The 24769-nt window shown below is 38.4% G+C and overlaps 3 protein-coding genes across 10 annotated transcripts in view; 1 reads left to right on the top strand and 2 right to left on the bottom strand.

The window, feature by feature from the left end:
* Positions 1-6179, bottom strand: part of ERLEC1 (endoplasmic reticulum lectin 1) — a 48639-nt gene extending 42460 nt beyond the window's left edge. Inside the window, exon 1 of the mRNA XM_069071701.1 lies at positions 5801-6179. Within this exon, the coding sequence (XP_068927802.1) occupies positions 5801-6034 (234 nt within the window). The 5' untranslated portion in view covers positions 6035-6179. The remainder of the gene's footprint in view (positions 1-5800) is intronic.
* Positions 6180-6211: 32 nt separating this feature from the next.
* The window catches only part of ASB3 (ankyrin repeat and SOCS box containing 3), a 131646-nt gene continuing 113088 nt past the window's right edge, over positions 6212-24769 (top strand). For 2 of the 7 annotated variants that reach the window (XM_069071694.1, XM_069071697.1), the window contains exon 1: positions 6212-6394. Coding sequence is in view for 2 of the 7 variants with exons in the window: in XM_069071693.1 (XP_068927794.1) it covers positions 12335-12347 (13 nt within the window). In the remaining 5 variants the exon portion in view is untranslated. Of the gene's footprint in view, positions 6395-12249; positions 12348-17434; positions 17548-23223; positions 23245-24769 lie in introns of those variants that run through there. The other 5 variants (XM_069071696.1, XM_069071693.1, XM_069071700.1 and 2 more) reach the window with 5 other exon arrangements.
* Positions 16168-23124, bottom strand: CHAC2 (ChaC glutathione specific gamma-glutamylcyclotransferase 2). Of its 2 annotated transcripts, XM_069071702.1 has the most exons (3): positions 22984-23124; positions 19320-19355; positions 16168-17227 (listed from the first exon to the last, which is right to left on the bottom strand). In XM_069071702.1, the coding sequence occupies exons 1-3, from the start codon at positions 23116-23118 to the stop codon at positions 16844-16846; spliced, it is 555 nt and encodes a 184-aa protein (XP_068927803.1). In that variant the 5' UTR covers positions 23119-23124; the 3' UTR covers positions 16168-16843. The 2 variants fall into 2 exon arrangements, with proteins under 2 accessions (XP_068927803.1, XP_068927804.1); XM_069071703.1 differs by lacking the exon at positions 19320-19355.

Raw genomic sequence — 24769 nt, 5'->3', positions numbered from 1 at the left:
CCATTTCCTGCTTCTCTTTTTAATTTAACTGTACTGGTAATAAAAATGATCTATTTTACCTGCTGTGAATGTCTCTCTTTTATTTGGTCATGAATTCTTCCCCTACCAATAGATCTGACAGGCAATTTCTTCCACGTTGGTCTAATTTGTTTATGATCTCACTCTTTATGTCTGAATAATCAAAGACATAAATCATAAAACATAAATCATCTGTAGTTTGTCTTGATATATATAGTGTGAGATGTCAGTCTATACCTAAGTTTCTACCAAACTGCTTTCCAGTTATCTTAACAATTTTGTTGAATAGTGAGTTCTTGCCCCAATAACTGGAATCTTAGGGTTTATCAAACACTAGGCTACTGTGTTCACTTGCTTCTTTACATTTTGTACCTAATCTATTCCACTAATTGTCCTCTCTATTTCTTAGCCAGTAATCAAATTGTTTTGATGATTACTGCTCCACAGAACAGTACTGGTGGTGCAGTGGATATGGTGCCAGGCCTAGATCAGGGCCACCTAAGTTCAAATATGGCCTCAGATTGGCTGTGTTGATCCTGGGCAAGTCACTTAATCCTGCTTGCCTCAGTTTCCTCATCTGTAAAATGAGCTGGGGAAGGAAATGACAAACCACTCAAGTATTTTGCCAAGAAAACCCCAAAAAGGCGTCACAAAAGTTGGAAAAGACTGCAAACAAACTAAACAGCAACTGGTATCACTAGGCCCCCTTTCTTGTACTTCAAAAAAAAAAAAATTACCTTGATATTCTTAGCCTTTTGTTCTTTCAAATCAACTTTCTTATTACATTCTATTGGCCTGGTATCAGCAATCAATATTTTCCCAATCATTCAGATCTTTTTTTGTGTGAGTGTTAAGAGTTTTGTAATTGAATTCACATAATTCCAATATCTTAGCAGGCAGATGTACAAGTATTTTATACTATTTGTAGTTATTTTAAATGCAATTTCTCTTTTTATCTTTTCCTGCTGGGTTGTTGTTGGTAACATACAGAAATGCTGATGATCTGTGTTTACTTTTATATCCTGAAACTCTGAAGTTGTTGTTTCAGTTAATTTTTAGTTGACCTTCTAGAGTACTTTTAAATAAACTTATGCAAATAGTGATTGTTCCCTCTTTCTTTGTGCTTATTCTTTCAATTTCTTTTTCTAATTATTGTTACAGCTAGCATTTCTAGCACTATATTGAACAGTAATGGTGCTAGTGCATATTCTTACTTTACTCCCAATCTAATTGGAAAGGCCTCGAGCTTATTTTTATTGCAGAGAATACTGGCTCTTATTTTATACAGATACTACTTATCATTTTAAGGAAAGGTACATCTATTCTTATAGTTTCATGTTTTTAACAGGAATGGGAGCTGTGTCTTGTCAAATGTTTTTTCTGCATCTAGTGATATGATATGATTTTGTGTGCTTTGCTGTCAATATAGTCAATTATGTTTCTGGTTTTCCAAATATTGAACCAACCCTGCATTTCTGGTATAAACCTAGCCTGGTCATACTATATAATCTTTGTGATTATACATATTTCCCATCAGGCACAATGCTTTTGGACTTCTTTGGAACTCTCTATTATGCCTTTCTTCCCCAGAGAAAGTATTATTGGGAAGTCTCATTATCCTGCAAGACTGAATCTGCCTGGCACTCCTTTGCCCCTCTGAATGGACTTGATGACTGGAGGGCAGGGCCATGGGTAACTTCATCTTTCATCCCCTTTTTAAAAGCTTTCTTTTGTGTTGTCTTCTCCTACTAGATTCCAAGCTACTTGGAGGCAGGGATCATCTCTGTTTTTATTTGTATTTGTATCCCCAGAACTTAGCACAGTGCCTGGAATGTAGTAGGTGCTCAATACACTAGTCTATTAACTGGCTGCTGTAGTCTTCTTGCTAATATTTTATTTAAAATTTTTTGCATTAATATTCATTAGAGATATTGATCTATAGTTTTCTTTTTTTGACTCTCCCTGGTTTAAGTATTAAGACCATATTTATGTCATATAAGGAATTTGGTAGGGCCCCTTTTCTTATTTTTTCCAAGAGAAAATTAAAGCCAAAGATTTGGGGGTTGGGAGATATGGTTTACAGCACAGAAAAAGGCAAGAAAATAGTAATATTAGACATTTTACACATGAGCACTCATAAAAGAAAATAAGAGTGATTGGAGAAATCTACTGTAAGCAATAAGATAGTTTATTTTCTTCTTTTTTTGGCTATTGGCCTCTTTTGATAGAATTTCTTTTTAAAATAATAACCCAAACTTTAAAAACCTACAATGTAGTGGGGATATTCATTGTAAACTATGATAAAATTGCCAAAGGTATCAAGAATCACTTGGGAGAACTATGAATCAGAGATTATTTTAAAAATCAATTAAATTGCTAAAGAAATGATTAAGAAGAATCAATTAAAGCCAGATGACTTCATTGCCTGGCACAAGATCTTTTTTCTGTATCTACTTCTCCCCCCTTCCAATGTCAGTTATATGTAGGAAGTAAGAATTATTGGGTGCACTGAAAAATGTATTATTTAATGTGGGAACAAAGAAAAATAGATTTGGAGCTGAAAAGGACCTAGAGTTGATATGGTCCAACTCTTATCATTTTATAGATGAGGAAGACCAATGAGATGAAATAACTTGTGGTAAGTGACAAGACTTGTGTCTACAAATCCAGCCTTCCCTGGAAAACCTGATGTTGAAACTCTGAAGCACCAACAGGGTAATGTCTGTGTAAAGAATGTGAGACAGAACTAGGAACCCTAGTCGTAGACTTTGCCTACCAGTGTATGACCTTGGGAAAGCCATTTCATTTCTTGTTGGTCTCATGAAAAATGAAATGGTTAGGACAAAACAATCTCTAATGTTCCCTGCTCCAACATTCTATGTAATAAGAAATATCAAATATCAAAAAGGCAATACTGAGAATAAAGGAAGGATTGACAGAGAAACAAGGCACAAAGAATAGATACCACATTTCTGAATTTATATTACACGACAGACATAAGACTGATAATATAATCAAATTTTCTCTTGGTCTGACCCAATACAAAAACAATCTCCAAATAACCAAGGTTGCAGGAAACCCGAATGCAATGGAAATTTTTACAGCATATTTACAAATGATCTCTGTATAGAAGGGAGGCAAGGGAGAGTGCAACAGCTGATTCAACAAACAATTTTTAAGCCTACTCTGTGAAAGGCACTGGGAACACAGGGATAACAAGAAAAACAGTCCCTGCTGTCAGGAAATGCACATTTGAAAAAGGAGATAGGCTGGTTACACAGTAAGGTAACAGATGAACAGGATGGTGCTGTAATAGGATGAAAGAAATTTGAAAAAGGCCTAGAGTAAGGCTTTCAGCACATTGGACAGACCCTGTGTGGGACATTTATGGAAAAACAGGAACAAGAACTGCACAGGATGAGAAGGTGTGGATGGTGTATGGGCAATATATATTGATGTAGGAATGACTACACTGATGAAATCATGGATGCACTAAAGGACTGGCGCAATACCAGTATGTCTTCATGTGTCACTAACACTGTAATAGATTCTCAAAGTACAAAATAAATTATTCCTCAGATAAACAAGATCTACAATGTGGAGTGGATGAAAATATGTATAATATAGTTTGAACCAGAAATATATTTAAAACCAGGGCCCAAAAAAGGCCTACATACATCTTTTATGCCAAGACCAGAAAAGCTAAATTTGTCGAGGCTAATTCCAGGTTGATCACAGGGTGATAAATGTTCAACCATACAATTCAAGACTAAATGTAGGCCTAAAGAATTTGTAGCCTACTTTGGTGGAGGGAGTCTGTACACTGATGAAGTCACAGATCTTCGGAGAACTGAAGACTTTCCCACTGTAATGACATGATCTCTTGCTTTAGATATCTATAGTATTTGTGAATGTTTAGATCATTCTTCAGTCAGTTCAACATCGATAGCTTTTAGACACTCCCCAGGGTTATAAATGTGTAGTGTTCACAGGATCACAGACTCAGACCTGGAAGGAACCTTAACATTCATCTAATTCAACGCTTTATTTTGTAGATGAGAAATGGTGCCAATGAGAGTTGAAGCGATGATCCAAATTCACGCTGCCAGTTAGAAAAAATGGGATCAGATCATTGAGTTCCTGACCCCTGGTCCAGGATTAAAAAAAAAAAAATTAAACTGTGCTGTCTATATTATTAATACATTATTTCTTAGGGGCAATATGACTGAAGAGTGAATGTGGTAGACACAGTCCTACTGAATTCTTCAAAACAAGCCTATAGGGAGAGTTCTCACTCTAGAATTTAATGTTTATATATAAAAGACAAAATTTTTCTAATTCTTTTGAGGGAATAATCACCTTCTAGTCACTCAGTTTTACAACACAATCTAGATTTTTTCTTCTTTACTCCTCAATATCCAACTAATTGCTAATTTTTCAGTCATTTTGCTACATTTCTCCAGTCTGCCCTCTTCTCTCCACTCACAAAGCTAACCTGCCTTTTCAGGTCCTAAACACCTCTCACCTGGAGTGAATCTCCTAACTGTACTGCTGACTTTTCTAATTTATCCTTCTTCAGACAGCTGTCAAAATGGTCTTAACATTCCAGTCTGATCACATCACTCCCTTGCTCAAATAACTTTAGTGGTTCTCTTTCACCTTTAACGAAGAACTTCAAACTCCTCATATGGACATTAATGCCCTTCAACATCTAGCTTCAGTCTCTACTTTTTAGGGCTTACTGAACATTATTCCTGCATGGATACTCTTCATTTTACACAAACTGGTCTATCTGCTGTTCTCAACTTCCCACCTCTTTGCCTTTGCCCAGGCTGCACCCCAAACCAGAATGCATTCCTTCCTCATCTCTACCTTAAAATTCCTGGCTTTCTTCCAAACTCGGTTCATGTGCCACCTCCTACTTAATGCTAGTGCCCGCCCTCTGTTGATTATCCCCAGTTTATCCTACAGAGAACCGGGTCTGTTGTTTTTTCTTTTTAACTTTTCTTTGTACCCCCAGCACTGAGCATAGTGCCTCGCACATAGAAACTTAATAAAAGCTTATTGACTCATTACTAGAAGCCTGACCCCTCCCCCAAATTATCCCATACCTATTTATCTATTTACATGCAGTATCCTTCCCTGCCCCTCTCCTCCCATGACATCTCCTTAATGGCAGAGATTGCTTTTTATTTTGTCTTTATCTCCAGTAACTAATTCAGTTAGTGGCATGCAGTAGGAGTTTTAAAGAAGCTTGCTGGGTTGAAGTGAAAGGAAAACTGCCTTTGAGGGCCTTCGAGAAGGCCTGGCAGTAAATAAGGATGAAGGGGAGAACGGTGGCTACTGTCCAAGGAGATGGGAGACATGATATACTAAGCCTGTAAATGAAATAAATACGTGTGTATATAAGCCCCATACCAATGGGCTTTGGGACTCGGGCTGGTCACATTTGTGTCTGGATATGGATAACCGCATGCACATTACCCATGTGTATTTAAATATATGTATATATATACATATATATATGTGCATATATACGTACGTATGTATACACCTTTTTTTGCTGTTGTTTTGTTTTTGAGGGAGATATCTTCCCGGGAGAGATTGGGAGGGTCGTGGTTGGGTAGCCAAGCACTGTGCCTTCGGTGGCGGGTGTCTATGCACGCCTGTCAAAAGGCCAGAGAAAACCCATGCCGAGTTAAAGGGGAAGCACTTGCTAGCTTGGGGAAGCAGGGTGGGGGAGCCTTGGGGGCCATCGTGGGGGGCAGGCGCGGGCACTGACCAGGGAGAATTCGGTGCCGGGCCAGTTGACTCGGAAGGGGATGTCGTCACTGAGCGGAGGGAGCACTCGACCGCCCCCGGACGCCTCCAGGAGCCCGCAGAGGACCAGCAGAACCGGGGCGCCCGGGACCAGCCTCCGTCCGCCACCGCCTCCTTCTTCCATCCTCCTCCGCCTCTTTCTCCAGCCTCCGCCGCCGCCGCAGCCGCCGCCGCCGTCGCTGCCTCCTTGGCCCATAGAGAGGAGGCGGAGGCGGCGGGACTAGAGATCACCCAGCAAACGGGAGCCCCAACCGCCGCCACGTCTCCTTCCGGGGAGCCCCTCGAAACCGCCTCCACCTCTCTCACTTTCCTGTGGTCGTTTCCGGGACAAACGGCCTATCAACATCCGGGTCCGCCTACGGAGGCCGAGAGGTTTTAATTCTCTCCTCCGCCCCCTCATCCCCTGTGCATCCTGCTGCTCCCAGAGGGTCGCGGTTCTGGGCGCTGGAAGCAGACACCCATCCTGCCACCCATTCGGGGGCCGAGATTCCTGCCTGGGAGCCCTAGACTGCAAGGGAGGAGGCGCGTAGCTGTCGCGCGTTCGTATTCGCAGCCGGTGAGTCCCGCAGAGTCCCCCGCCGAGCTGCAGGCGCTCTCTCCCGCCGTCGTCCCCAACTTGGTCGCAATCCTTTTCTTCCCCGCATCGACTCCAGTTTCCCTTTGATTCTATTTTACACTCAGGGGGCAGGGGGAAGCTTCAGAAAATTCAGGTTAAGGGAAGGAGGACATTGTCTCCCCAGGGTTCTTGCGTTGAGGGAACAATCTCTCTTCCTCCTGCAGTCTACTGTCTCTGGTTGTTATTTTTGTTGGGCTGTTACCTTAGGAGCGTTCGCTCCCCCTTACCCTGAAGTAGCTCTGACCGAGGTTTCCCCCGGGCCCATGCGTCTTCTCCCACCTCTTTCCCCCCATGACTCTTTTCACTAAACGCACAAGGTTTACATTCCTAGCAGTGGCGAAATGAGTTTGACTATGTAAGTGTCCCACTGGGGTTCGGAAACCAAAATTAAATGGTTTGGCCTAAATATTATTGGCTGATGCAGTGGAGAGAACACTGATAGTCAGGGAGACCTAAATTCAAATCCAACCTCAGACAGTTAATCTCTGTGTGACTTAACTGTTGATTATTTCCAATTTATCCTGTATATAGCTTGTTTGTACATAGTTGGTGTGATATTGTCAAACCCGTTAGATCCTGAGCTCCATGAAGGCAGTGACTGATTTTTTTTTTTGCCTCTTTTTTTTTTTTGTATCCGTAGTACTTAACACACACCCTGACATGATATTGCTGTTCAGTTGTGTTTGACTATTAGTGACCTCTTTTGGGGTTTTCTTGGCAAAGATAGTGGAGTGGTTTGCCATTTTCTTCTTCAGCTCAAAGAGGAAATGGAGGCAAACAGGATTAAGAGACTTGCCGATGGTCATACAGCTTGTCCAAGTCTGGGTCAAATTTGAACTCATGTCTTCCTGACTCCAGGCCCGGTGCTGTATCCACTGTGCCACTTAACTGTTCTGGAATATAGCAGTCCTGATTAATAAATATTTCTTCCCTTGTCTAAATTTATTTCTCTGCAGCTTTCACTCCTCCTTACCACTGGGCTTTTCGGGGAGAAGCAACACAAGTGTATGTGCTTCATTATAACTCTTGAAATCTTCTCAGTCAATAAACATTTATTAAGAGCCTAATATGTGCCAGCAACTGTGCTAAGTGCTGGGGATACAAAAAGTTACAAAAGACAGTTGGTGCCCTCAAGCAACTAGCAGTCTTTTGGGGGAGACAACAAGCAAACAAATATGTACACACGTGCTATATGCTAGGGAAAAAATGACAAGAGGAAAGGCACTAGAATCTAGAGGGGTTAGGGAAGGCTTCTTGTAGAAATGTTTTTGTTTCATATGGGTCTAGCTTGTCTAGATGGTAACTTGCTCGAGTGTTGATACTATATTGGATTTCTTTGGTGATACTTTCTTACCCCTCTTCTTACCTTTTCCTTCTTTACTATATTACCACAGCAGTTATTCCAGAAATATGGTTAATTTGTCAAACCAAGATAAAATACTCTGTTGACTAATTGGATTATGAGTTTAGTTATTCAAATCCAGTCAGTCAGCAAGCATTTATTGAACACTTGTGCTAAGCTCCTTGGAAAGGGCAAAACAGTTCCTGATCTCAATGAGCTCACATTCTGATGAGGGATAATCCTGTAAATAAGTAGGTACATATACAATATACTGGGTGTCCCAAAAGTCTTAGTGCTGTTTTATCCTTTAATAGTTTAAAACTGCACTAAGACCTTTAGGACACCCTGTATATAGAATAGGTGGAAGGCAGTCTCAGAGGGGAAGGCCTTCAGCAGAAGCTGAGATTTGAGCTAAATCTTGAAGGAAGCTAAGAGGTGGAGAGGAAGGAGAGAATTCTAGGCATGAGGGCAAGCCAGGGCCAAGGCAGATGGCAGATGGAGTGTTGTGCTTGAGGAACATCAATTAAGCCAGTGTAGCCAGATGCAAACAGGCATGTAGGAAAGTAAAGTGTAAGAAGACTATTTCTGTAAGTATTCTTACTTTTGCTGTAGCCTGTTCTCTTTCCTACTTGGATGTATATATAACATTAGTTATATTCCATTACATACCTTTTGTGTTTTTCATGACTCGTAACTTTATGTTCACATCAAAAAAGCATTTATTAAGTGACTACAATGAGTTGTCCCAAAATCTGTCAGACATTGGATATATACGAATATCCAACACAACATATAGACCTTAGCTTAAAAAGACCAACGTCTCCCACTGCATTCTGGGCATCTCCAGTTGTCCTGATCTATATCTGGCCACTGGACCCAGATGACTCTGGAGGAGAAAGTGAGGGTAGTGACTTTGCACAGTCCTCCCTTACTCAAATCCAATTCAATGCAAGTCCTGTCATCATCTCCCTGATGTCATGGTCTTCTTTGAGAACAAAGGACAAACCACAACTGCAACCACACAATATGAAGAAATGCATAAGACTCATGTATATTGCAAACACTTGTAAAGCCAAGCACAAGCAACTTTCCAGAGGACTGCTGTTGTTGCTTTAAGATTCTGATCACTTAGTATAGTGAACTCTATTCAGCAATAAACTAAGGCAAAACATTCACAGAAACTAAAGTACAGCATTCACAGTGATATAACATAACAACTTATCACTAAAGTGGCCACGTAGTTTTATTAAACAAAAGATTTCATTCAGTAAGTCTTTAACTCAATCATCCTTAAGGGACACAAAGTACAAATGGCAAAGTTTTCCCACCCCAGGTCACATTGTCTTAATCTCTCAGTCAAAAAGTCTTCTTTTTTCTTAACTCAATCATCCTTAAGGGGTACAAGGTACAAAATATAAAGTTCTCACACTCCTAGGCCACAGCAAATCATGATCTTCTCAGGCAGTACTAATTACCCAAGGAGAGGTGTTTTCATCTTGGCTCGAGGCTGGGTCCCAAATTCCATGGTTCCTTTCCATGGGTCCAGCTCTTGCCTGAATCTACCCAACTGCCACCTAGATTCACAGGTAGGCAGCTCTCAGCTCCTGGTACCGCTCCTCATCCAGTTCCTTGTCCAGTTCCCATTCCATATTGAAGCTCACAGTGTCCAGTCCACCTCAAGTCCTTCAAAGTTTCTGTTTCTGGGAAGACAAAGCTTAACAGAGCCAAAACAACATTCATACACATTACTGGCACCATCATCAATTCACTATCTGCCTGTTAAATCAACACAGACCCACAAATAAGGTCTGAGAACTCAATACAAATTATCAGTATAGTCCCAGGACCTGTGAAACCCTCCTTCAGGACTTCTGTAAACAGACAACAAGAAAATCCTCTTTCAGGGCTTCCAGTAAGGTCCCAGGGCTTCTGTACAAAATATCACAAAATCAGAGTACAGGCCACCACAAGTGTTCCCTTCTCAGTTCTGCTCTCTCTCAGCTTGTGCTTCTGCTTTTATATGGTCATTAGCTTCTCCCTGTTCCTCCCACTTCTTATGTCCTTCCTGTTCCTGTCTTTGGCAAGTCCCTCCCAATGTGGGTTTCACAAATTCTGTTTCTTAACAAAGACTTGATATAATCACAGGCAAGCCCTAGTTGGGGCAAGGCTCAACTGAAAAAAGGTGCTAAGTACTTGTTTGCTTGCTATTACAACACAAAACATAAAACAATAACTCATCAACTTTTTACTTTCCTTGGAGGAGAAAATTTGATGGGCCTGCTGAAGAGATATTTCACTTTTACTTCAGGCCTCTGCTATCTGAGCAACTCAGAAAGTCCAGATCCTCAGGCCTAACAGTCATGGCTTTCAAATTCATCCAACTGTAGGATTTTCTCATATGGTTATCTCCTCTGAAAAACAGTATACTTTCAAAAAGTACTTCTTCTTGGGCAGCTGGCACCAACACAGAAACCTGGGAAATCAACTGTCTAGGGAATTTTCTTCCTTCTCCACTTTACTTATAATGTGTACACTATGTAAGTTATGTATCCTTATGTATCCATTTGAAGCTTATTTTGGTATGTTGTGTTGGTTAGTTGTATAAACCTGATTTCTCTCAGGTTTCTTTCTGGTTTTCCTAGCAGTTTTTGTCAAAATATTTATCCCAGCTGTTGGGGGGTATTCATGCTTCTATTTGCTTCTATAGGGGTTATGGTTTTCATGTATTCTACTGATTGCCTTTGTTTTTATTTTTAGACAATACCAAGTAGTTTTGATGGTTACTGCATTGGAGTATATTTTGAAATCTTTGAGACTGTTAGGCTTCCCTTTCTTTTCAAAAATTTTTGATTAATTTCCCTGAGATTTTTGATCATTTGTTTCTCCAGATAAATTTTATTATTTTCCTAGCTCTATAAAGTAATCATTACATATTTTGATTCATATGAATAATTCATTTAGGTAATATTGTCATTATAATTGTATTGGCAGAGCCCACCCATGAGCAATTAGCATTTCTCTAGTTATTTAGGTCTATCTTTTTTCTGTAGAGTATTTTTTTGTCATATTCATATAGTTTCTGTGTGTATGGTAATTAGAGTCCCGATAGTTATATATTCTATACTTATTTTGAATGGAATTTTTCTATCTCTTCCTGATGGGTTTTGTTGGTAATATGTGGAAAGACCGACAACTTATCTCTTTTTATTCTGAATCCTGCAACTTAGTTATTGGTTCAGTTAATTTTTAGTTGTCTCTTAAGAGTTTCTCCAGAGTTCATCAAAAAGCAATAATTTTGGTTTTTTGTCTTTTCTTATTCCTCTGATTAAATCTTTTTGTTCACTTATAACTATAGCTAGCATTTCAGGAACTATATATAGATGCCTCCACTTTCTGTCCTCTCACTCTCTTGAATCTGTCTTCTAATTTCTTCATTCCTACAAAACTGCTCTCTCCAAAGTTACCAGTTGATTGTCAAATCCAATGGCTTTTTTTAATCCTCATTCTCCTTTGATCTCTCCGAAGCCTTTGACATTGTTGAGCTCCCTCTCTTCCTCGATAACTCTTTTTTCTCTAGGTTTTCTGGTCCTTCTCCTACCTATCAGACTTCTCATTCTCCTTTGCTGGATTCTTGTCCAATCACACCCACTAATCACAAGTATCCCATAGGATTCTGGGCCCTCTTCTTTTTTCCTATACCACTTCACTTGGTGATCTTATTAGATCCCATAGATCTTTTTGCTCATTTGATTTTCCTGAAGTGCAGGTCTGACCATGTTACTTCCCCACCTTTAGTGAACTCTACTGGTTCCCTGTTGCCTCCAGGATAAAATACTAAATTCTCTGTATGATTTTCAAAGCTTTTTATAACCTAGACTCCTCCCACCATTCCAGGCTTCTTTTACTGTCCAGTGCCACTAGCTTCCTGGCTGTTCCACAAATAAGAGATAATCTCTTGGCTCTGGGCATTTTTCTCAGGCTCTCTCTCATATCTGGAATGTTCTACCTCTTCATCCCTTGCTTCCTTCATTTCCTAACTAAAATTTGGCTTTTATAGGAAGACTTTCCTAACCCTTCTTTATTCTAGCATCTACCTTCCTTTATTTTTTTCCTTTGTAGCTTGTTTGTATATATTTGTTTACTTGCTGTCTCCCCCATTGGATTGTAGGTTCCTTGAGGGCAAAGATAATCATAGCATTTTAGAGATAAGGTTAAATTAATACTAAATTCAAGATGATATAATGGCCAGCTCTATTATTTTACTTATAACCAGTTTAAAATAGCATGTTGCTTATTTGGCAATTTTAGTAGACTGTAGATTGCACCTTAAGGGGTAACAGATGATCTCTTAATTGCCAAATCTAATGGCCTTTTCCAATTTTCATTCTTCTCTATCTTATTGCAGCTTTTGACATTGGTATCACCTTCTTTTCCTTGATCCCCTCTTCTCTAGGTTTCTATGATACTACTCTGTCCTAGTTATCGTACCCATCTCACTGTGCCTTCTCAGTCTTTTCTGCTGGATCTTCATCTGGGTCATGACTACTAAAGGTGAGCATCTCCTAGAGTTTTGTCCTGACCCCTCTTTTTCTTTTGGTTCTATACTATTTCACCTGGAAATCTCATTAGCTTGCATGATTTCAGTTGTCATCTCTATGCTGATGATTCCCAGATCCACTTATCCAGCCTTAATTTCTTTTCCAGCCTCCACAGTCAAGTCTCTTAATGACTTGTTAGACATTTCTAACTGGATGTCTTGTAGAAATCTTAAACGTAACATGTCCAAAACCAAACTCATTATTTTTCCCCACCAAACCCTTCTCTGTCTAAACTTCCCTGTTACTGTTGAGAGTACCACCACCCTTCAGTTCAGCCGTATATTCATATCTATTATTACTATTTCCACTGGAAGGAGATACACATTTCTACCTTCTCTCTCCTTTCTTTCTCCCTCTATTTTTATGTAGTATAGTATTATATGGAGCAACTAGGTGGCACAGTGTACTAGGCCTGGATTCAGGAAGACCTGAGTTCAAATCTGGTCTCAGACCCTTACTAGCTATGTGAACCTGGGCAAGTCACTTAACTCTGTCCTGTTTCCTCATCTGTAAAATGAGCTGGAAAAGGAAATGGCAAACCATTTTAGTATCTTTGCCAAGAAAACCCCAAATGAGTTGGACTTGACTGAACAACACAATATTGTATAGTTTTTGAAGGATTTCCTTACTTGAATATTGAGGTTGTGTTACATTTCCATGTATCTGCACTGGTGTGACTAGAAAGGCTTAGGAATGTGTAAATATGGAAAGAATTCCAAAATGAAAACATTTAGCAGTGTTGTGCAGTCTGATCTAAATGGGGATTGCAGTGTTTTGCAAAGCTTACTGCTATGGGAGCTAGGAAACTTGGATTCTTCTTCCAATCCATACTACCTATGTGACCCCTTAGCAAGTCTCAGAACTCTAAAGGACCTTAAAAATTATCTAGTCCAACCTCATTTTATAGATGAGGAAACTGAGGCTCAGAGGCTGTGATACAGATGTGTAACGAAAAAGAATTGAGATTAGAACCCAGGTCCGGTTTCCATCTAGTGCTCCTTCTCTTACACCACTTGCCCCTCATCTCTACAGTGATTATGTTGTCTTTGTTATAAAATGTGTTCCTGCCCTGATTTGGATCCCAGTTAGAACTGGGATATTGCTTTCAATTCTGAGATTGTGACTAAATTAATTCATGATTCAAGTCTTATGATTTTTATTTAGTTACTTCATTATGCCAATTTATTTTTATTTTTTACCTGATCATGGAGTCACAAGTCTTGGGTTGAAGTCTGAGACTGAAATGTGAGCTTATTTGACCCTGAGCAAGTCAGTTAAACTTTCTGGATTCTAAGTAACTAAGACTTTAAATTACCAAAAGAACTGAAATAATAGAGGAACTGGGGTAGGGGTAAGTTTGTTCTTAAAACATAGACTGATCACCCTATTTCACCCTTATTATTTCAGTCAATAAATATTTATTAAGCACCTACCGTAGAGCCCTGGGCCTAATCAGAAAGACTAGAGTTCAAATGTGACTTCAAATACTTACTAATTATATGACCCTGGGTGAGTCACTTAACCCCTGCTTGCATAAAACTGGAGAAATAAATGGGAAACCACTCCAGTTATTTTTGTCACAGGGTCACAAAGAGTAGGACATGATCAAAGGACTGAACAAATATGCCAGGCACAATGCTAAGCTCTTAGACTATTGCAGTAGCCTCTTATTCAGAAGTAATTTTCATAGAGAACAGGTCTGTTACCTCCTCTACTCAGACTCTTATGGTATGCTCTTTTATCTTAGGATCAAATATGAATTCTTCTGTTTGGTATTTAAATCTCTTCACAGCCTGGTCCTGTCCTGCGTTTTGTCTTATACATTATTCGTTTTCATATGCTGTATAGCCCTGACAAAATGGCCTCATTCCATCTTCTATCTCTGCCTTTGCACTGACTGTTCCCTATGCTTGGAATGAACTCCCTCCTCACTTCTGCTTTTTGAAATTCCTGGTTTCCTTGAAGGTAAATCAAACATTACCTTTTGAATGAGGTCTTTCTTGATTTTACTTCAGCCCCATGGCCCCTTCTTCTAGGTATCTTTCTCTCTAAACTTTCTTTTTATCTGGTCTTGTATACATCTATATTTTGAGTTGTGTCCACTACTCAAAAAAATACTCCTTAAGGGCAAGGATAGTTTCACTTTTGTCTTTGTAATCCCTAGCACCTACTACTTGGCACATAGCAAGGGCTTAATAAATGCTTATTGTTAAGACTGTTACTTTTGGAAGGGTCCTTATAGATCTAGTTCTCATTTGTAAGATGAGCAGACAGAACTAGAGAAATGCAATAACTTGGACTAAGTCATAGGGCTAGTTAGTTTTTCAAGGTTAGGAATGGAAACCTGGGTCTCCTAATTTAGTGTTCTTTTCATTCTCACTCAGTTAACATTCATTATTGTTAAGTCATATTCAACTCTTCATGATCCCTTTTGGAGATTTTCTTAGCAAAGATGCTGGAGTGGTTTGCCATTTCCTTCTCCAGCTCATTTTACAGAGAAGAAAACTGAGGCAAACAGGTTAAGTGACTTGCCCAGGGTAATCACATGCTAGTGAGTATCTGAGATTATATTTGAACTCAGGTTTTCCTGACTTCAGGCTGGGTGTACTATCTGCTAGGACACTTTGCTGCCTGCAAACTATTTATTTATTTATTGATTGCCTTTTGGAGGGCAATTGGGGTTAAGTAACTTGCCCAACGTTACACGGCTAGTTTTTTTTTCTGTGGGTGTTAAGTGTCTGAGGCCAGAACCGAACTCCTGTCCTGGCACTTTACTCACTGGGCCACCTACCTGCCCCCTGCAAACATTTATTAAGTGCACTGGGTTAGGTGCTGAAGATTCAAATACAAAAAAGTAAAGCCTTTGCTTGTAGCTTAAGATCACTCTCCCAACCTACTTTGTTTCTTTGTCCCAGATGTCTGGATTCTTTTTTTAAACTTTGGATTTTATCATTTGTGTAGGGAAATCAAGTGTTAAAAGTACTTTAAAATATATTTAGAAGCATTAAAATGATCTTTTAATATATGATTATCTGACAAAGTACATTTCTTGTAAAATCCTTTTTTTTTACACAAAGTTAAGGCAGAATCTTACTCTTCTGTAAATACTTTGTGCTAGTATGAGGTTAGTAAAGTGACTGATGGTTTACTTAAACCATTCCTTTGTGGTATAGTGGTATAGTAGAAAGGTATATAGTGGTATAGTAGAAAGCACTGGATTTGAATTTTAGCTTTGCTATTTAGTACTTTCATGACCTTGGTGGGGTTATTTAACATTTTTGGGTCTACTTTCTCATTTGAAAAGAGGGTTGAATTAGATCTGAGGTTCTTTTTTGTGTGTGTCTTGAACCCTTTTGGGCAGCTAGGTGATGCATTGGATAGAACCAGGAAAACTTCATGAGTTCAAATTCAGCCTCAGCCACTTACTTGCCAGGTTAAGAACCCCTGTACTTGGTGGTGGTTAGGTGGCCCAGTGAATAGAGCACTGGCCCTGGACTCGGGAGGATCTGAGTTCAAAACTAGCCTCACTCTTAACCCTTACTAGCTGTGTGACCTTGGGCAAGTCACTTAACCCCAATTGCCCCGCCTTCCCCCCTTCCATAAAAAGGCAAAAAACCCCCCCAAAACTCCTGCACTAGATGATCTCTTAAAGGCCACTACTAGTTCTAGATAATTGATCAATGGTATTTCAGAGTTAATGAGTTATGTTCTATAGTAATTACATATATGCAAAAATAACTGCTATTCAAGAAGATAAGGTACAATACATAACATTCATAGGAGAATTTTTATATAAAATGTTAGTTTACAGGCATAGATCCATGCCACAGAATTTCAGGTTTCAGTTTGCTTCTCCAGTAATTTCAAAATTTCAAAAAATTTCAAATTTCTAGTATAGTACTGACAGGTTGGTAAACATAGAGATTATTTTCCCACAATTGATGGCCAAGAGTAAAATATATTTATTCTCTTAAAATATAGCTGTTCCACACTTGTATCAAAGGACAAACTTACCCACCATTTCATGCTTCCACGTTAGAGAAGAAGATTTGATATTAGAAAACTACTTTCTAAAGCTAAAACATAGGCAGGAGTCCTCAGGTTATCTCATTTCTCTTCCACTTATCAAATTAAAAATTTGCATTTTGTTTAACATTCTCAAAATAGGATGAATAATGACTTCTTTACCTGTATGTTTCTAAACCAAGGATAAATTACTAGTGGAAAAAGAGCTACTGTCATATAGCTTAAGATTTTGGAAGTTATTTCAATATAACTTAGCTTGGGACTTTTCAAAATGTTTGAATACAGATGTATATGTAGTATTCCCAGTGCAGACTACAAATAGCAAACTATGTTATCCCGAACACACTGTTAAGTAAAAGATCATGACATTCAGGAGAAACTATTACCCTGAAGATAGTGTTTATGAAATCAATGATTATCTCTTTATATGCAATTCAGATTCTGTTTTCTTTCAGAAAGTTCCTTTACTAATTTTTCTAAGGCGAAGAGATGCTCATCTGCATCTTCCGGCACAAGATTCCTGATGGAATTTGCAAGTTCAAAAAGATACTCAGTATTTCTTCCACTAGGACCAACTGCATTTAAAATCTGTTCAGCAATGTCTTCCAGAGGGGCTGGACCAAGATAGTTAGGATTATCACATGTTCCAATATATAGCAGTACACTAAATGGTTTCATAGTGTGGTCTTTTGGGTAGAAAATAACTGTTGTTGTCCTGTAGCCTCCTTTCTCTCGGAAATCCAGATAAGCTTTCACTTCCTCTTCTTTTCCAGCTGGTAGCTGGTATGCAACACCCCATACACAACCCTATAAGAAGAATAAAAGTGGGTAAATCCATCGTATGCTTTAAAAGATGTGCAAAATATTTATAAAATATGGGGAAATGTATCCAGAGTATTTTTGAAAATTTTAAATTAGCAGATTGAAGTGGCAGCTATAACTCCTATTATAATTCTCTTTGCACAGTTGGGAAATAGTTTATGCTATTGTTTTTTTTTTCCTGCTCTAATCTAGAACTGAAAAAGAGGGTCCAGCCAGAGTAAGTGATAACCAAAGAACAGCTCATGTGTTATTACATTGGTATCCTCGTGATGTCAAAAGCACCCAGCCTGCTCGGCGAATTTACGGTAGGATGTGAATGAGTCATACAAGATGGACAGGCATGGGTAGGAAATACCCACATCAGTGGGATCACAGTTTCACTGGAGCATTTTATATTTGTTCTTAATTTGTGTTTAGTGGGGCTGAGATTAAAGTGATATATATAATATACACATATGTATACACATGCACCCACACAGAATATTTCTCTCTACTATATCACTTCTCAAAAATAAGAGATTCATATACAACATGGGAACCAGTCACCATTTTGTGAATTTTTTCTTTTGCCTAAGGTTTTCAAGAGTTTTTTCTAGTTTTCAATAAGAGTCCTTACAAGTGAAGGGAATACCTTAAAAAAGAGCTGTATCTTATTCTAGAATAGTCATCATTTTATTTTAAAATAAAACTTTCTGGCAGCTTTTATCCATTTTTTATACAAAAATTAAGGTATAAAAAACAAACAAAAATTAAAACTAAAGCAATATACTTCCAGCATTAGACTTTTGTTTCAGTGGACATAGAAGAAGGATTTTTTTTTTCATTTCTTATGTTTATTTAAAGAAAAAGGTAAAACATATGTTAGGTGCTTGACTAAGAATGCTATAACAAAAGGAGAAGCTATTTCATAGCTATAAACCTAATGGAAAGCCTTTAATCATTAAGGTCTGTGTTGCTCATTGATTTTTTTGAATAATTAAATTGATTTAAATGGTTTACAAAATCAAATGTATTAATTGTTTAGTTTGGGGTCTATATCTACAATTACATGTTTTAAGACTTTATCACATAAAAATATGCATCAGGAAATTTCCTAATTTATAGCATTTACTTATTTCTGTTATGAAGCATTTTGATGTATTTGCTTTGCTTGTAGCCACACTTTTAAAAATTAAGTCTTCGATCTTCTTTTTTGGAAAACTTTATTAAATTAACTGTTAATCTCTCTAAACTGCTAAGTAATAAATACCTGAGAAACTGAGGCATATGAACCACATAAACATAAGTGGAGTTGTGTACCAAACATTGTCCTTAGTGCTGTTAATTAAGTTCAATCAATAAAATAAAGTAGAATTGCTGGAGAGGTTATTAATCTAATGATTTGATTATCTTTGCAAATGGGGAATGACCTTTAAGATTGCACTGATTAATTATTAACTATTTAGCATCAGGTAATTATGGTAATTAAAATGACCTTCCTTTAAACATCAGGAGGCTGGCACTCAGTTGATAATTCTGTAACTGACAGATTTATGGAAATGCAGATATCTATTATCTAGGTAAAAAATCTGTACAATGATAATGGTAGTAAGTGTGTGTGTATATATATGTACACACATATACATATATGTATATTCTAGTTGTGTGACAGTGGGCTGATCTGTACTGTAGAAAATACCCCATATTATCATAGATCTGTCCACACTTCCACAAAAGTCTTTAACATTGGTTTTATGACTTGAGTGTCTCCATTTAATTTCAAAGAATGTTGTAAGCTTTTTCAAATACAGTTTATTTTTTTAAATGTGCCTCATAGTGCTTTATATCATTTTGTTATTTATACCATGTCTGCCTGTATATGGCTTTCTGTCCCCTGAAAAAATGAAACCAAACCTAGACAATCAAAAAGATGTTTTAACATAAAAAAAAACCTGGGAATCCTAGAACTAAGATACCTGTGCATTTTCCTTCTATTATGCTATCTCCCTTGCAGAACTTGGTTGTCTGTTTTGATTGTAGTGGGATACATTTTTTTATAACTTCACATAGACATCTTTATATAAAAACTGTATCATACCCCAGGATCTTCAGTAAGAGTCACAACTCTTCCAGGCTGGAAAAAAATTTCAAAAATTTTTGTAAAAAAAATAATTAAGTACTTAACTGAACAATAGTATCAACCTAAAGCTAAAATGGAACCACCATATATCAAGTTAATACAATCATATTTAAGCAAAGGACTTAATTTTCCTATGTTGTAACCTCAAGTGTATTTCAGTGAATTTACTTTGGATATATTTTATATTAAGTTAAAAACAAGAAAATATATGGACAGTCAGAGACTACTCCAGAATTGAAGGCGGTGAGGCAAATTGCAAGTAAAATAAAACATATGGTCACTTTCTTATTACCTGAGTAAAAACATGACATTCCTAGGTACTGTTCTGTAGGGAGGACCAAGAGAACAGAGGGTACTCCTACTAGAGAACCAGGTAGCCTGTACTTCTCATTGGTAACAAGCTAGTCTCTTCATAAGACCTGATGGTTATATGTCACAATTTTAAGATTTATAAAGCACTTCACACACATTATCTTATTTGGTCCTCATTGTGAGGGAGGTAGCAGAAGGTATTATCATCCTCATTTTACAGCCAGTATTTGTCAGAGGCAAGATTTGAATCTCTTAAGTCTTCTTTGACCCCAAGCCAGCCTGGCCCTCTTTCCACTACATCATTCTGTTTCTCAAAAATGTAACTCTATTTAACATTTAAAAATAACTGCTTTAAATACTGCTAGCTTTCTGTTGTGCCACCTTCATCAATGAAAATTCTGATTTTCAATAACTGTACCTTAGACATGTGGTTTCTTTGATAGTTTGAGTTTACTTAATGTTTTGGAAATATTTACTTTTTAAAAAATAAAGCTTATAACATTATTTTTTTCCCAGATGAATTCCCTATGTGATGTTAGATTATTTTAAAATCAGCATTAACTTATATTATTTTTCAAAGCCAGTGAAGCAGTAGTGGATAGAATTTGACTTGGAGTTGGGAAGACCTGAGTTCAAGTCCTACAACTGACATAATGGCAATGTGACCTGGGCAAATCACTGTAACTTATTAATGTACATGGAACTAAGACTTTAGAAGATCATAATTTTGAGAGTGAGAAAGGGACCTTGGTAGCCATCTAATCCAACCCACACATGGAATTGCTACTATAATATATACTCAACAAGTAGTTGTCCAGTTTCTGCTTAATGACCTCTAAGGAAGGGGATCCTGTCTCTTTAGATGTGTCACTAACTAGAACAGAGGCAGACATGAGTGTTGTGTCTGAAAATAGCCAGAAAATCAGTCATCCCAGTTTTTTAGGACCTTGGTTTCTCCTGGTTTTCCTCCTACCTATTTTACCACTGCTTAGTTTCCCTTGCTTTTCATTTATTCCTACCCACTAGGTGTCCCTTAAGGCTTTTTCTTGGGCCCTGTTCTCTTGAGAGATTTAGGACTAAAGGTTCAATTTTTAATCTGTAGATGGCTCCAAGATCCAGGCTTATACTCTTTCAAGTTTTAGTTCTGAAACACTACTTTTAGGTATCAACAACTGGATTTCTAAAGATATCAAACTCAACTTGTTGTAAATGGAATTCATTGTTTTCCCTCCCTATACCAATTCCTACCTCAAACCTCTCATATTTCTTTTGAGGGCATGTCTACCATTTTTTTGTCACCCACGCTTACAACCTTAAGAATCACCCTCAACTTCTAGACACTACTTCCACATCTCTCACATCCTATTCTCCTCATTCCCATCAATCAGTAAACATTTATTAAGCCATCTACTATGTGCCAGGCATTGTGCTGAGGATTACAAAAAGGAGCAAAAGACAGTTCCGCCTCCTAATTGGAATTTTGGCATTTAGTCTTTCCTCTTTTTATTATCTCTTCTACATGGCTACCAAAGTTATCTTTCTCAAGTAAAAGTCTGGCCATGCTACTCCATTGCCTGTGAAATTTAGTGACTCACTGGAATACTCCTGGGATAAAATACAAAAACCCCTGGCATTTAAAGCCCTTCACAAGAATGGCTCTAGTCTGTTTTTTTCAAACTTTTTGCACTTTACCTACTTTCACTATCAAAACAGTCTGTCCATCTTCCACTTCTAGAATCTAAGTACCTTGGGGGCAGGGATTGATTCATTTTTTAATCGACTGCACTGTAGTAGCACTTTTTCTGGCTCATAATCTTTTAATAAATTATTGTTGATTGAATTTGCATAGGCTGTCGATTTTGGTTAGAATTCACTTCTTCAATTCTGTCTCTTAAGATCCTTGGATTCTTTCAAGGCTCAACTTAAGAGCTTCCTGTGGGAAGCTTCTTTATCCCTCTAGTTTGTTAGTACTCTTTCTTTCCCCATTTAAGGTTAAAAAAAAAAGCTATCTTCAACATATCAGGTTGGGAATGTTATCCTCATTTTTCAGATGAGCAGCTTCTGAACCATGCCTACAATAGCCTGATCTAGGCCAGAAGGGTCCTAAAAAACTTAAATAACTTGCCCAAAGAAACTGATGTGTACCAGTGCTGGGAGGAAAATATAGGTTGAAATCCTAGCTCTGACCCTGAAGCTTTATGACTGGATAAGTCACTTCGCTCTTCTGCAACTAAATTTCCTAATCTGCAAAATGAGGATGACTCTTGCCCTGCCTATTTCATGTTTGTGAGGCATATACTTTGCCAAAAGTAAACAATTAAATTTGAGTACCTTAAGAAAAGTTTCATCAATCTACACAGAATATCAATATTTATAAGAATAAAGGGGATCATCACATTCAAATTTCAAAACTTTATTTTCTTCAAGAATAAAGGATGTAAATCAAACATTTAAGGAAATACCAGAATGGTTTAAATAAGTGCGAATTGTTAATTCTGCGTATGTTTTATAAATACAAATGAATGCCTATAAAGGAGGATGGTAATAGTTGAAAGGAAGATATAGGAAAAGTAAAAGAAGCAAAACTTTAATTTGGGATTAGTGAGAAGGCAACAGAGAAATACACATTAGTTAATAGTGATTCCATATTTATCATTACCAAGTGCATTCAGGAAACAGCTGTTCAATTGTGATAACAAAATTGCTTTCCTTTTGATCACTCAGTCCAATCTAAGTAACTTGAGTACCATGAAAAGAGTTTGAAAAGGTTAATAATTTGTTATAACATCATAAAGATTTGAATTGAAACTAGTACTACTTTTAATGGCAGAAGGCAGAAATTTCCAGGCATTTAATTCCTGGAAGGCAAACTGTAGTCAAGGTGATTTCAATGCTGCTTAATTAAGGCAAGTGAATTCACCTATTTCTCCTGTTTGGTCTGTTGTGATTTGACCCTTGAAACTGTCGTAAGCACCAAAACACACGTAGTGGGGGCCTCTTCCTATCTATAATCCTACAAATTTTGCCTCTGCCAGAGCGACTTCTTCAGAAGTGAGCAGTATCTCCTGATGACAGTCAACACTCCCGGTTTTCTCTTAATGCATGTTGGGGGGAATTGGTGCTAGGGTGGTTGAGAAAGATGGAGACAGGACTGAGTAGAATAACTGTCTAGATGTCCCTGAAGTCTTAACGGTGAAGGATGGGGAGGAGGGTGTGTGCTGTGGTGGGGTGGTGTCGGTAGGGGAGAGCCCGGGCCCCGAGCGGGGGAGGGGGTAAGGGACAGCAGCGGAGGTCGGGGCTGATTTCTCACCTTGCCGGGGACCCCGCGGTGGTCGGTGCTGCCCTGCCAGAAGCGCCGGCTGTAGCCTGTGATGGACCCGACCAGTTTGTTCTGATAGGGGAAATCCACCTTCCAGATGAGGGAACCATAGCCGAAAATCCACATTCTCCTCCACAGCCTCTTCCTGAACCAGCAGTTAGAGCCTCAAGTCTCTCCGAGCAGCAACTAACCGGCTCTCCTGGCGCCGGCGCGCCGGCTGCGCAGCCGCCGACCAGCCGCCGAGCACGCAAGGTATTCTGGGAGATAGGTCCTTAAACCCCTCTAAGCCTCTTGTTTCCTGAAGGTTTACTTTCTCCTTACTTCAAGAGGAACTGCACCTTTTCCTCTGTAGGATCACGATCTCTTCAGTACCTTCTATTGTCTCTTCGCCCTGTTCATCTTGTGTGCCCGGAACTACCATGCCCACAATGCCTTTCGGGGCGTGGGTTTTTCTCTGCTTCCCCTCCACCTCCCTCTGAAGTTGTTTAAGCCGGTGAGGAGGCAGGAGAGGAGGGAAGGGGCTGTGCTAGCTCGTGGCTCCAGGCTCCTCGTGGATCGAAGTTGTATATTGCGTCCGATTTTGGATTTCTGTGCAGGCACCACCTCATCAGAAGTCTGTTGACATCCAGTTAATTTCTCTTTCTCTGTTTCTGTATGTTTCATATTAAAAAGCAGTGTTCTGTAGAGGAGTTTGATTAGCACCCAAAGATTCTTTCCCCTTCCTACTTCCCCTTCATATTGTACTTTTAAGTTTTACAAATTGACCTTTTTCCTTCAGTAGGCAGGCCCCTGGTTTAGTGGAAAGAGCTCAGGCCTTTGTGTTGAGATGCTTGGGTTCAAACTCAGCTGACAATATCTTTGTGCCCCGGTGCGCTCATTTTTCTCATCTGTAAAATGGGAACGATAATACCCAAAGACCCCTTATTACGGAATTGCTTTGAAGATCAAATGAGATAACGAATGTAAATCCCTTTGTATAATTTAAAGTGCTTATATAAATGTTAACCCTATGAGTGAAAATATTTTATTATCTCCATTTTATAGAGGAAGAAGTTCAGAGGTCAAGTGGTTACTGTGCTTTTATATACCCAACCTGGAATTTGAGCTTCAGTTTCATCTCTTCTGGATGAGGTTTTGTTGTTAAAATGTTGCACTTTAAATTCTGATTGTGTGTTTTTGTGAGGGGACTTCTAGGTGAAAGTGCTCAAACTTTGTTACTAGTTTGTACTATTACTAGTTTGGGTACTAAAACATTCTGGAAGAATTTTGTATCTCCTTTTTTTTTTCCTGCACTTATTTTTTTTCTCAATTACATGTCCAAATATTTTTTTAAGTGTTGATTTCCAAATTCTTTCTTTACCTTCCCTCCTTGAGAAGGCAAGTAATTTGATATGAATTTATGTGTGCAAAACATTACCATAGTGGCTACATTGTAAAAGAAAATGCAGACAAAAAACCCCCAAAACAAAACCCAGAAAATAAAGTAAAAAAGTATGCTTCAATCTGCATTCAGACTCCATCAGTTCTTTCTCTGGAGGTGATAGCATTTTTCACCCCTAAGTCTTTTGGAATTGTCCTGGATCACTGTATTGTTGATAATAGCTAAGTCCTTCACAGTTTCTTATCATACAATATTGCTTTTATTGTGTACAATGTTTTTTTATGGTTCTGATGCACTTTGCATCAGATGTTCAGGTCTTCCCAAGTTTTTCTGAAAGCATCCTACACCTTATTTCTTATATTCCTCATTTCTTATTACATTACATTGATATATCAT

This window comes from Petaurus breviceps, unplaced genomic scaffold, assembly GCF_028583685.1.
Source record: "Petaurus breviceps papuanus isolate PSGF00001 unplaced genomic scaffold, PetGlider_PUasm1.0 90842, whole genome shotgun sequence".
NCBI classification, from domain to species: Eukaryota; Metazoa; Chordata; class Mammalia; order Diprotodontia; family Petauridae; genus Petaurus; species Petaurus breviceps.
The sequence above is the reverse complement of the archived record's forward strand: the minus strand, read 5'-3'. Positions and strand labels throughout refer to the sequence as shown.